The sequence below is a fragment of the Cynoglossus semilaevis genome, chromosome 11 (genome assembly GCF_000523025.1).
Source record: "Cynoglossus semilaevis isolate Cse_v1.0 chromosome 11, Cse_v1.0, whole genome shotgun sequence".
Classification (NCBI taxonomy): domain Eukaryota; kingdom Metazoa; phylum Chordata; class Actinopteri; order Pleuronectiformes; family Cynoglossidae; genus Cynoglossus; species Cynoglossus semilaevis.
The window spans coordinates 19,633,964-19,647,344 of NC_024317.1; the positions used below are offsets into that span (position 1 = coordinate 19,633,964).

Below are 13,381 nucleotides of genomic sequence, written 5' to 3' on the forward strand. Positions count from 1 at the left end.
TATGAAGACTTTTAACCAAAGTGTGATAAAGAGAGTGGAAAACAGTAAGAGAACAAAGAAAGTAACTGTTAGCCCAAACGTAGCCTCAATTGCTAACATCCATCCATCCATCCATTTTCATCTGCTTATCCGTTACCGGGTCGCGGGGGCAGCAGTCGCCACCCAAATCACATTGCACCGTACCAACCCCCATGAACCTTCCTGTAGGTGGTGAGTCCACTGGAAGGTACTAACCGCCCTAATCGGGATTCGAACTTGCCCAGGAGGTGAACCCTGGGGTTCCACACCAATGACAGAGACATTGCCTCTGGGCCAAAGCGCCACTAATTGCTAACAATAAACCATCAAAAAAAAAAACCCCACTTGTTTATATATTATTCTTTTATAACAGGGTACGATTCTCAGGAGTTCTGCCACTTTTCTGCTTCTACTTTGTTTCTGACGTCACTGCGTTGTGAACATTTATAAACCTTCTCCACTTCCTTCTACTCTCACTTCTTCTGTCAGACTCACTTCCTGTTCTAACAAGCCAATGCTGTAAGTAACATCGTCTTTGTTTCAGCTCACAATAGAGGATTGTTTTCTTTTTAAGTTGTTGTTTTTCAAAACCTTTATTAAAACTTAAGAGATGATTCGAATTTGAAACCCGTTGACAATAACAAGAATTCAAAGTTTATTCTCATTTAATTTTTTTCTGCACTTGTTTTTTTGGTTATTTAAAACCCGTATGCTTAATTCACTTTGTGTTTCTGCTTTTATTTGTCTGTAAATATTGTTGAAAACCTGGACCTGTGTTCATATGTTTTAAATGTTTCTTCACTTTTATATAATTTTTTCGAATTTGATTTGTTTTTATATTTTAAATGAAACATTTGCTGGCATCTTCATCGTCCATTTTTATTTATATTTTTTACATAGAGCTTAACATTTTAAGTGTTTAAATTATGTGAATGTTTTTGTCACAGATTTTCTATATTTAATATTCATTAATTAAATGTTAATTAACACAATTTCTTAAGATGTAGCCTACAAAAACTATATATGTAAATATATTGGTATATTTTATTATTTAGTATATCTTGTAAAATATTGCTTTAAATAATCCTTGCATCTGCGTATTGCTGTTTTGTTTGTTCTTTTTAAAAATGAAATATTTAATGAATTATTTATATCTACATCTCTTTATCTACGTTACATTTTTTACATAATTAAATATTGTTGTTGTCACCTTGTTAAATTGAAATATTATAAAACATTTGTATACCCTTGTTAAATTGAAATATTATAAAACAACATTTTAATGTTAAAGAATACTGTACAATAAAACTTAGCTGTACACAATTGAAATTACTTTGTTTGTATATTAATGTGATTATTATACTTAAAATTAATGTTATTTTGTGTACATTTTATAAAAAATGAAAAATAAAAATGAAAAATGAAATGAATATATTAGTAAATTACATTGTTTTTTATTGTTAAGATTGTTAAGAAAAAAACCCCTCAGATTAATATTTTCATGATTTAATTATAAACAAGCACTGGTTCATCAGTATTCTACATTCACAGATTAGTTAAAAGTCTTGTGTCTTCACATGAACTGTTGTAGCTAGTGCTAGTTCTGGTGTCTGTACCAGCACTGTTGTAGCTAATATCTGGTGTCTGAGCTCACAACACAAGTACTGCAGTGATAAAAACACAAGAACAACTTTTCAGTTTCCGAGCTTCCTCTGACAGAACTGATCTCTGTTCCACTTTTGTTCTTTTTTTTTATTGTATAAAATCTATGCCAACCACACCCAGACTCTTAACATGATTGTAACCAATTGTGGTTTTGGTGGAACACAATCTTGACCAAGAGGAGTGATGAACATCTCCACGTTCATGGACGAGGACCATGCCAGAACCTTGTACATCACCTTCTTCCTGGCTGTCATCATCAACTGCAGCAACGGACTGTTTGTCATTGTTTACTTTAGGGATCCTCAGTTTAGGACAGATGCCAGGTCAGCATTTAGTTTTTATTGACTTAGTTGACAAAATAGTTTGTGTGTGTAGTCCAGAAATCTTTTTTTTCAAACAGGAATGTTTGTCCACTTTATTTGTATAAATAAGTTATTGTGGTGTGTGTCTGCAGGTATATTCTCTACATCCACCTGGTGATCAACGACATCCTCATGTTAAACTTTACGGTGGCCCTGCAGCTCATCGCCTACGCCGTCAACATCACCTTTGCTCCCTGCTGCTTCCTGCTGCTGTTGCTGGTCACAACCAAGCTGTATCAGACCGGTTCATTCATTCATTCAATCATATGGTCACGTGTACAGACAAAACTAGGAACATTCATTTAATTGATCTCACACACACGGTAAATAGGAGAACTCCTTACAGAGAGACCGGTAGAAGATGACGATAATAACAATAAAGGAGACCAACACTCAACAGTACCACTAAAAGGCACTATGCAAAATCGTTTTTATCTGACGTGTCAAATTGTGTTTCAACAGGTACCAGTGTATCGGGTCTTTCTCTTTAGGTGTCTGTAGTTCCAAAACCCCGCATAAAACTTGGACTTCCTGGTGTCATTTTGAGTCAAAAACGTGGTTAGAGATCCCTATTATCAGAGCACCTACAAAACTTAGGTAGCCAGACCGAGTAACTTAGTAGCTTAGTAGCAAACCTAGTAGCCAAAAAATGCCTGGCTCAAGCCTAATGGATCCCAGATTTAAGTTCTTCAGAATGTGTTTGAAGACTACGGTTTCATCTTCCTACAGATCTTCTGATGGAGGAACCATCGCGGCTTCATGAACCACATTTACCAGGTTTGAGTTTGGATCAGGGTACATGATTGACAGGTAGAAGGTTTCTTGTTTAACAACAGGGAGGTCAGTGGTTCAATCCCTGGCTCTTGGTGGTCCTTCTCTATGGAGTTCTCCTGTTCTCCCTGTTTTTGTGTGTGCGTATTTTCCACAGTTATTTGTTGTCTCTAATTCCAAGTACCATATTTTCCCGACTATAAATGGTTCTGGATTATAAATCACACCAGTGCCTTTTCGTGGCTGTCAGTGTGATACTAATGAACATGTACATTTTCAGTGGTACAAGAGTAGCAGATACTGGTATACAACCCTAGAACGCCCTTTCACAGTTGTCAGTGTGAAGATAACAAACGTGAAATTATATGTTTTAATTTTCAAGTCGCACCTGAGTACAAGTCGCAAACCCAGCCAATTGATGAAAAAAAGTGTGATTTATAGTCCTGTAAATAAGGTACCTTGAAATGGACTGGGCAGTGGATTAACATGTTGAAAATCTTCTTCTTGTCTGTCCTGCCAGGAACAGTCCTCTGAACTTGGCCTGCATGGCTCTGGAACGCTACGTGGCCGTGTGTCGACCTCTCCATCACACCCAGTTGTGCACAGCCCAGCGAGCCCACATCCTGATTGCCCTGATCTGGGTAATCTCTCTCATCCAACCCGTTTCCGACATCATCGTCAGCGTCAGCAGTCAGCCTTTTGAATTCCTCTCCGGATACGTTGTCTGTTATCCGGACTTCGTGCATAAAACACCGTACCATAAGATCCAGAGCGTGGTGGTCCAGGTAAAAACCATCATCAGGGTCTCCAGAAATGAAAATGGTTGTTGATCTGTAGTACATGTCTATGTGGGTTCTCACTCATCTCGGTCAGGTCATTTTATCCGTAGCAGTTCAGTAGAGGACAACTGTCTTAGTTTCTTGGAGACCTTTCGCCTCCTTCTTCAGTTGTCGGTAAGAACTGCAGAAACGGTGATGGGATTGATCTCAAAAGGACTGATTTCCAGTAGGTTTAGGACTCATGTTTCATCTACAGGTTGAATCCCTATCAGTGCCCAGAGGGTATAGTCCGAATGTCAGTGCACGATATAATAGCCCAGAGATCTTACTTGGTCTGGCCCAGTGGTGGCTCTAGGACATTTGGACATGAGCCATTTGGCATGAGCCTAGGTCACATGTCAAACCTTTCTTGCAATTTATACTCGATCTACAGTATGTGTCAGCCATTAAACAAAACAGAAGCTTCTGTGGTCTAACACTGCATAGACACGTCTTCATGATATATGGTATGTGTGATATGTACACCAAGTATCAGATGTAGCTAATGCTACTGCTGCTAATACTGAGCCTGACATGTGTCCATTTTGTCCATGTGTGTTCTCATGTCCCACAGGTTCTTCTCTGGGTTTTCATCCTCCTTACTTTGGTGACCACCTACGTGAAGGTGGTCTTTGCAGCCCGGGCAGCATCTGGTTCTCACCAGGCTTCGGCCAGAAATGCTCGTAACACCATCCTGCTGCACAGTGTGCAGCTCCTCATCTCTACGTTGTCCTACATTTCTCCTGTCATTAGCACTTTGTTGCTCAGCACATGGCCTAAAGACCACAATACCATCCTGTTTGTTTCCTTCCTGTTCACCAACGTTCTTCCACGTCTGCTCAGTCCACTCATCTACGGTGTCAGAGACACAAAGTTCAGGAACCAAATCAGGCTCCTCCTTCATTGCCCTCACTGTTTTGCTGCCCACACGAAGAAGAACGTAGTACAAGTCCGGAAAAGGTCCAAACAGGTTCTGCATTGAATTTGCATCTCTTTTTTTTTACAGAGACAATATTTTCAGACTGATTCACAATCTTGTGCAAAGTGGAATTTATAGAGAACTATGTGATTTTTTTTCAAATAAAAATATTATAAATACATAAAGTACTTGTTTGGAGGTGGGACCAAGTCATTGCTTTGCAAGTCACAAGCAAGTCTCAAGTCTTTGCACTCAAGTCTCAGGTCAAAACAGGCAAAGTCCGAGTCGAATCCAAGTCAAGACTGAAAAGTGTCAAGTCAAGTCCCAAGTCCTGCCGTTTCTGTTTCGAGTCCTTTTTCGAGTCCTTCCACTCACTGCCACTCCTTTTTTGTTGACCATCTCGTAGTTTTTAAATCCGAACAACACGATCTTTGGTATCATTTTCTCTAACCCGCGCATTGTTCGACGGCTCTTTCTCATCGGTTGTCCCGCAATTTGATTGGCTCGATATTATCTCGTCAAAACAACGTGGGTCTAATTTGATTGGCTGGTGTGCCCGACAGCACACACGTTCACATTGAGAGATACACAGCGCTCCTCAATAACTTACTTTATAATCTTCGGGTTTTGGAGAAAGTATCAAGTCTTGTCGAGTCAAAGGGCTCGAGTCCAAGTGAAGTCACGAGTCATTGATGTTAAAGTCCAAGTCGAGTTGCAAGTCTCTTTACATTTTGTCAAGTCGAGTCTAAAGTCATCAAATTGATGACTCAAGTCTGACTCGAGTCCAAGTCATGAGACTCGAGTCCATACCTCTGCACAACTCCTTGTTATGGGTACTACTGAGTCAATAGAAAACAGAAGCCCAACTGCATTTTCTTCATTTAACTCTCTCACAGAGAGCAAGGTATAGAAACTCCTTACTTGTAGCCATCCTACTACATGGCCCACTAGACCCTATTCCGTCTGACCTATTGCGATCTGTATGTCCTACGGTCACAGCAGCAATCACACGTGATTAATGCATCACAACCACTTCTATTACAACTGCTTTCAGATTGGCTCAAAAAATGCCCCTTGCTTCCTCAGGAGTTAAGAACGATCAACCAGTTTCACTCCTTCCAACTCCTTTCCAAGATCATTGAAAGGGTGGTCTTAAAACGTAAAAGTATTAGGAATTCTTTCCCAGAACAACTTCTTTGACGCTAAACCAATCTGGCTTCAAAAGCAGGCACTCCATTGAAACGGCTCAGCTATCTGTGACAGAAGCCTTAAAAGAAGCCAGTGTGGCAGGTAAGTCCTACGTGCTATCTGCTCGACTTACCAGCAGTATTTCACACAGTCAATTGCCGTGTCCTATTATTCATACTCTTAGACATGGGCATCACAGACAGGGCACAATCCTGGTTTGAATCTTACCTCACTGATCAGTCATTGGTCAATCGTCCTGGTAAGGGTAGACATCTGCATCACACCACCTTGTCGCAGTGGTTCCCAAAGCTAAGTCCCAAAAGCTCTGATCACTGCTATGCTATTGGGGCAACTCCAACGGCCTTCACCCAGAGGACAGGGAGGGGGGAACAGTCTACCATGGACGACTCACATGACCACCTTACTCAACACCTCACACCCCCCTTCTGGGGTGGATAAATACCTGGAAACTCCCCACCAGGACACCAGAACTGATGAAGCCTCTTGGATGAGAGGCGAAACGTCGTCGACGTTGTGAGGTGAGTCCACTTGAATACTTTAAAGATGCTTTTTGGGATTATTACGAGGACCTGGATGATCCACAAATTCTGTCTGTGGAGTCATTCTCTCAGTGCGACACTCCTGCCGTCAGGACTGTAACGTCTGTGACTGCTGTGAGTTTGGTTTCCATTCAGTTTGTTTTAAATCTTTTGTCAGTTTAAAGATGAAAAAGACGAAAGTACTTGGTTGTGCTTAGGTTTTCAAATGAACAAATAGCATGATGTTTTTGTCAGAGGCGAATATTTTTATTTTGTGTTTTTTTTTATTTAACCCTTGTAAAGTCCTTTGGGTCAATATGACTTTTTTTGTGTCTGTTTGTGTATGTGCATGTTCCTGTACTGCATGACTTGTGCCAACTTTTCCTCATGTTCATTAATACTCATATTCTGGGACAAAATGAAAATCATTGTTAAGGACAAACGGTGTGTACAAAAATGAACAAGGGTTAAAGAGAATATCGAATTTTCTTATTCAGATTTTTGGATTTTTTTTTTAGTAATTGTTCAAATTTGGGATCAAAGATTTTAGGTTTTAACTAATTTACAATAAATAAGTACATTAACTATAGTTGGGTTGCCTTTGTCTCTTCCAGTTCCTTTGTTAGTTTGTGTGCAAAAGCAGAAAAAAAAGTTTTACCAAGTAAAAACGCTGTAGGAATTAATCTCTTAATTAATCCTTGGATCAGTGCGTGTTTCTAGTCCACGTCTCTTTGACTTTCATTGTCAATCACAGTAAAACCTGTGAGGTTCTCAGATGTCTGTGATGAACTCCAGTGAACCTTTGGACAGCCTGGGTGAGGCGGTGACGAAGAACCTGATCAATGTTTTCTTAACCGTTGTCATCAATTGCATCAACGGAGCCTTCGTCTACATTTACTTCAACAGTCAGGAGTTCCAGACGGACGCCAGGTTTTAACATTTTATTATTTCATCAAATCAACACAGTAGATTGACTTTTAATATATATAAAAAAAACTATTAGTTGTTTTGTCTCACCTATCATTTGATTAAGAAGAAAATACAATACATTTACAGAGGCACAGAAGCTAAAGTTAGCAATGTTTACCTGTGTCTGCAGGTACGTTCTCTACATCCACCTGGTGATCAACGATATGATCATGCTGAACATGACGATGGCCCTGCAGCTCATCACCTACACCGTCAACATCACCTTAGCTCCCTGCTGCTTCCTGCTGCTGTTGCTGATCACAACCAACAAGTAACATTTAAAGCCATTTTGTACATTTAACAAAAGAGGCTACATTTTCAGGTTATATTATTTTTTTTGCCAACTTTGACTTTCTTTTGTCTAGTGATGGCTAACCTGTTTTTCTTTTGTTTTGGTCTGTGCTATTTTTGGCTGTTTTTACTGCAAAACATTCAGTGGTAGAGCTAATTCTCAGAGATTGTGTTCTTTCCCGGCAGGAACAGTCCTCTGAATTTAGCCAGCATGGCTGTAGAACGTTACGTGGCCGTGTGTCGACCTCTTCATCATGCCCAAATGTGCACAGTGTCGCGGGCGTACGCCCTGATTGCACTGATCTGGATCGTTTCCTTCATCCCATCGTTCTCTGACATCATCATCACTGTAGCCAATCAGCCCCTCTCCAGCCTCCTGCAAACTGTGATCTGTCATCCAAGCTATCTGTTCAACACACCCAATCACAAGGTCCACGGTTCAGTTCTTCTGGTGAGAAACAAACAGCTACGTTTTTCCAGTCTTACCTTTTGATGTATAAAATATGTGTCCACATTGTCCCTGTGTCTCATCATGTCTCACAGGTCCTTCTCTTTGCCTTTGTCTTCCTGACTTTGGTCATCACATATACGAAGGTGTTCTTCATAGCCCGCATTGCGTCCAGTGATGAAGCTTTAGCCAAGAATGCTCGCAACACCATCCTGCTTCACGGAATCCAGCTCTTCATCTGCATGTTGACCTATTTGTCTCCCGTAGTCACCCTTACATTGGTCACAATGTGGCCCAGAGGCCGGACCAACATCCTCTTCGTTTCCTTTGTGTTCACCAACGTTCTTCCACGTCTGCTCAGTCCACTTGTCTACGGAGTCAGAGACACAAAGTTCAGGAACCAAATCAGGCTCCTCGTTCACTGCCCACGCTGTTGTTCTGTCCACAAGAAAAAGAACTTGGTACAAGTCTGGAGACGGTCCAGAGAGGTGATACATCGAGATGCCTTCAAAGACGTCCATGCATGATCTAGAGACTGATTCTCTCCTACACCTTCTCAGGATTCAGTTCTCAAATGAAACCCTAAAGCGATATAGCCTTGTTTGAGTTGTGATATCCAAAATGAAGGGCTATCGTTCTAACTTTCTAAAAACTACCAACCTCTTTTATGTGATACAATACTTGTATAGTCAACTGGTGGTACCCTAATGGCATGTATGACAGAAAACACCAGCTGTAAGAACCAGAGATATGTAAATGAACCGACACATCTACAGGATAGCTGAGGACGTTTGTCATTTTTAAATGTCTAATAATTTGACAAATAATACAATAAAAACATTTGAGGAGATCATCTGGCTTCCTTTAAACTGTTTATCTGTACATTTTTATCTTTGCATAGATGTATATTATTATATATTGGTATATATATATTTTTTATTTTGTGAAATAAAAACTAATATGATTAGATGTAAATTGTAATATTACAATTTGCAATATAAATAGTCGATATATTTATAATGAAGAAGCAAAAAAAATTCTACAGTTATTATTTTTTTGAGATTAGTGTCAAAGAGCAACAAAAATAAAATAAAACGTTTTAATCTTTACATTAAAATGCAACTTTTAAATGTTTTTGAACTATTTAAATTTAAATCAAAAGTCGAATTTTAAAATTACTAATATATATATATATATATATATTAAACACACCTAAACAAAGAAAAAGAAAACAATAACAAATTATTATAATAAACAAAGTTAAAATAAATGGTTATTTCAAAAAAATATTTTTGTCATTAGGTTTCCGGAGTAAAAGTTTAATTCAGCTAAAATATATTCACCTGAACTGACCTAAATTAAATGAGTCTCTGTATAATATTGGACTTTTAGGTTCACACGTTGACTTTTAGACTCACTAACGTCGGGTTTTAATCAAATAACAGTCAGATACGTACTAATATTTTCGTATGACCAAAGTGGAGTCGCAGAAGCCAAACGAAATAGAGATAAAAACTCACAGCAAGACACGGCGGGAAGAGAGAAGATGGCCGCCGCCACTCGATGGTAGGAGCGGCTTAATTTTGAGACCGATGACTGAGCAGATTCACGTGGTCTCGGACAACTAATCAAATGTATTGTTTTCTGAACGGCGATGAGAGGGTGATTTTGTTCGAGTGCGCCCGCTCCGGAATCTGACGGAAAAAGACGAAGAGCAGAAAGAACCGAGAGAAGAGAAAAGCGAAAAATAGGTGAGAGGAAAAAAGAAAGGAGAGGAGAAGAGAGCAGGAGACACATGAGGATCCTAAAGTAGTTTTTAAAGGAATTAAATGACAGATAACAGCATTTTGAGAGCTTTTTATCTCCTGTTCTTTCTTCTTTCCACAATTTTAAGAGTGAAATGTGAGATAGCTGAGCCTCATGGGAAGATGATGAAGATGTGACTGGTTTATGACAAACTCGCGGGTGAGTGAAACGTTTCAATATTTACTCACCATTAATCTTGGGAATTCGATTTTGTTTTTTTCTATTTCAGTTTTTGAAAAATTCCAAATGTGTAGAAACTTCATTGAAAATGTTTAAAATGGAATGACGCATCAATTGCTAAAACAAATAATTTATTTAATTAAATGCAAATTTTCCCTGAGAGACCATCAGTAAAATGATGTGATACATTGACAACGAGTGTATAAAGGGTTTTGTTTCCCCACACAAAAGTCCCTAAAGGAAATCAGTGATTTTAATATAAAAAGATTATGATGCATTTGCTTTAAATAGTGCTATTCCAAATACCCATGGACACTTATTAATAAGGTCAAAGGACTGCAATAGTTTTAAATAGAAATTTAAAACTACTCACCACCTTGAATTCATTTTTCTAATTTTGTGGTTAATTGTGTGACTATTTCTATAACTTCACATCAACAGACTATATCTGTGGCTAAAGCAAAAAATAAGATTCTAAACATTCCCACACTAAAGTCCAATAAGAAAATTGGTGATTTTGGCTCGACGGTTTGTGACACCGAAGTGAATCTCACTAGAATATTTCTAACAGTGAAGTCACAGAATCACACACTCGAACTTCTCGATGGAGTCAGCAGTGGATCAACAACTGCTGAGTCTCTGTCAGTCTCTGGTGTGCGAGAGCGACTGATATTGTTTTATTGCTTGTTAGTGATGTTTTCTCTTCTCCTGGTGTTGAATTATACATCAGTTTTATTTCGGTGTGAGCAGAAACAACATCGGCAACAGCGGTCGGAGCACTTGCTCCCCAGAGGTCCCAGCATGCCCATGGAAGGGGCAGAGTTTATCTCTGCTACCACTCTTTTGGCCTTCACCATTAAAGCTTAGCGCTGACATTTTGCAGCAGCAGCAACGGCAGTAGCAGCAGCAGGGTAAAACAGCATTAACTGCGCATTAACAGTTTAACACTCTCTCAGATTCCTGACTCCATTTCCTTCATTAAAATATTCACTTACACGTTGTACCTTTGTACAGGCACTTAGTGCTGCAGATGTACGAAAGGAGGCGCCGGCCCTCTTGTCAGCAATAAGAAGTCTGAGAATCACATCCATAATATCTTCAGAATATCTTCTTGTCAGTACCTTCACAGGTACTATGAACTTTGGTTTGAGCTAAAATCACTGTTTGTTTTCTGTGGACTTTGGTCTAGAGCTAAAATCACTGGTTTTCTCTATGGACTTTGGTCCGAGCTAAAATCACTGATTTTCTCTATGGACTTTGGTCTGTGAGCTAAAATCACTGATTTTCCCTATGGACTTTGGTCTGTGAGCTAAAATCACTGACTTTCTCTATGGACTTTGGTCTGTATTAAAATCACTGTTTTTTTCTATGAACTTTGGTCCGAGCTAAAATCACTGATTTTCTCTATGGACTTTGGTCTGAGCTAAAATCACTGATTTTCTCTATGGACTTTGGGCCGAGCTAAAATCACTGGTTTTCTCTATGAACTTTGGTCTGTGAGCTAAAATCGCTGATTTTCTCTATGGACTTTGGTCTGTGAGCTAAAATGACTGATTTTCTCTATGGACTTTGGTCTAGAGCTAAAATCACTGGTTTTCTCTATGGACTTTGGTCTAGAGCTAAAATCACTGAATTTCTCTATGGATTTTGGTCCGAGCTAAAATCACTGATTTTCTCTATGGACTTTGGTCTGTGAGCTAAAATCACTGTTTTCTCTGCGAACCTTGGTCTGTATTAAAATCACTGATTTTCTCTATGGACTTTGGTCTGAGCTAAAATCATTGGGTTTTTTTTCTGAGGAATTTGGTCTGTGAGCTAAAATCACATTACTTTGTGATGATTTTGGCAATCTCTCCAGGTTACCATGGTGACAAATAGCATGCCCAAGTGGGTCCACCGGGACCCTAGCGATGGTCTGGTACATGTGAACGTGGGGGGTCTAAAGAGCAGCCTCTGTTCCAGCACACTGAAGAAATTCCCGGACACCCGACTGGGAAAACTGCTGTCATGTGACTCAGAGGAGGATATACTACAGGTACAAAACTAGCCAAACTACTAGCTAAAACCTGGCTCTAACCTGCTTCTGATTCGTAGCCATTAACAGCCACTTATCATTGTGACAATCAAAAACAACCTGTAAATTGTCAATGGAATTAATGAATAACAGAAAACCTACACCTCCCATATTGAGCTGGGCAACCCAAGATGGCCCGGCTCTCATTGGCCGCTTACTTCCCCATTCATAAGACCATAGAGAGAATAATTGACTTTGTGTACGTAAACGTTCCTTTTTAAAGACGGTCTGTGATTTGATCATTCCTAGAATAATTGACTTTGTGTACGTAAACGGTTTGTGATTTGATCATTCCTTTTTTTTAACAATTTTTTCTTCTTCCCTGTAGGTGTGTGACGACTACGACGTTCAGCGGAATGAATTTTATTTTGACAGGAACCCTGGTCTTTTTCCGTACGTCCTTCACTTCTACGAGACAGGAAAACTCCACATCATGGAGGAGCTGTGTGTCTTCTCCTTCAGGTTTGTAAATAAATGTGCTGCAGCCCCCCTGGTCTGTAGCAGCTAGATCTCATGTTTCCAACGTGACTACAATTAGGAAGACTTGGTGAGGTGATAAGGCAGGAAGGAAAATGAGCAGGAAGCAGATTGAAAGTGGAGGTAAGAAGTAGGAAGTAGGGCGAGACAAAAAGGCAGAGTTGGGGCGGGAAAAGCCCAGGATGTAGAATGTCGAAACCAAATGTGGAACTGATGTCTGTTGTTCCGCAGTCAGGAGATTGAGTACTGGGGCATCAACGAGTTTTTCCTGGACACCTGCTGCAGTTACCGATACCACGACCGGAAGCTGGAGAGCAGCCGACATCGGCGGTGGGATGACGAGAGCGATGCCAGCAGCGTTGACACATCTGTGGATGAGATCTCAGACCTAAACAGGTGACAAGTTCTAGTCCACTCTCTCATTTCCGTGGCACGCCTCCAGGCCAGATCTTAAGATCCTCCTCTTCGTTTCCCGCAGGGACATGCAGCACTTCCAGGAAGTGCGTTACGGAAACATCCGGAAGTGTCTGTGGCTGACACTGGAGAATCCTGGATACTCCATCCCCAGCAAGATGTTCAGTCTGATCTCCATCAGTGTAGTGCTCACTTCCATTGCCACCATGTGCATCAACAGCATTCCGGAATACCAGGTGAGTCCAGAACACCAGAGCTGAGGACACCAGCATTCCAAACCAAATCTGACTGTTTCCTCTTCGTCCTCAGACCTTTGACTCTGACGGGGCTCTGGTGGAGGACCCGGAGATGCAGGCTCTGGAGGTTTTTTGCAGCTGCTGGTTCACCTTTGAGGTGAGTTTGCGAAAACCCCAAACCCTCTGGGGCGGGTCGAGGTTTAAAA

At 40.2% G+C, this 13,381-nt stretch overlaps 3 protein-coding genes across 3 annotated transcripts in view; all 3 read left to right on the forward strand.

Moving 5' to 3' along the window:
* Window positions 1-322: 322 nt before the first annotated feature.
* Window positions 323-4,729, forward strand: LOC103386803 (olfactory receptor 4C3-like). Its single transcript, XM_025060074.1, has 5 exons — window positions 323-537; window positions 1,804-2,006; window positions 2,138-2,342; window positions 3,302-3,601; window positions 4,209-4,729. Exons 2-5 carry the CDS (start codon window positions 1,867-1,869, stop codon window positions 4,614-4,616), a joined length of 1,053 nt encoding a protein of 350 aa, XP_024915842.1. The 5' UTR covers window positions 323-537; window positions 1,804-1,866; the 3' UTR covers window positions 4,617-4,729.
* A 2,299-nt stretch (window positions 4,730-7,028) lies between these two features.
* On the forward strand, window positions 7,029-8,678 carry LOC107989213 (olfactory receptor 4K15-like). Its single transcript, XM_025060472.1, is given in 2 exon segments — window positions 7,029-8,000; window positions 8,003-8,678. Coding segments are annotated over 2 exon segments (762 nt in total). The 5' UTR covers window positions 7,029-7,751; the 3' UTR covers window positions 8,516-8,678.
* Window positions 8,679-9,513: 835 nt separating this feature from the next.
* Window positions 9,514-13,381, forward strand: part of LOC103386802 (potassium voltage-gated channel subfamily B member 1) — a 7,108-nt gene continuing 3,240 nt past the window's right edge. The window contains exons 1-7 of the mRNA XM_025060076.1: window positions 9,514-9,739; window positions 9,883-9,953; window positions 11,833-12,009; window positions 12,377-12,510; window positions 12,757-12,921; window positions 13,004-13,175; window positions 13,249-13,373. Coding sequence (XP_024915844.1) covers window positions 9,939-9,953; window positions 11,833-12,009; window positions 12,377-12,510; window positions 12,757-12,921; window positions 13,004-13,175; window positions 13,249-13,373 — 788 coding nt within the window. The 5' untranslated portion in view covers window positions 9,514-9,739; window positions 9,883-9,938. The remainder of the gene's footprint in view (window positions 9,740-9,882; window positions 9,954-11,832; window positions 12,010-12,376; window positions 12,511-12,756; window positions 12,922-13,003; window positions 13,176-13,248; window positions 13,374-13,381) is intronic.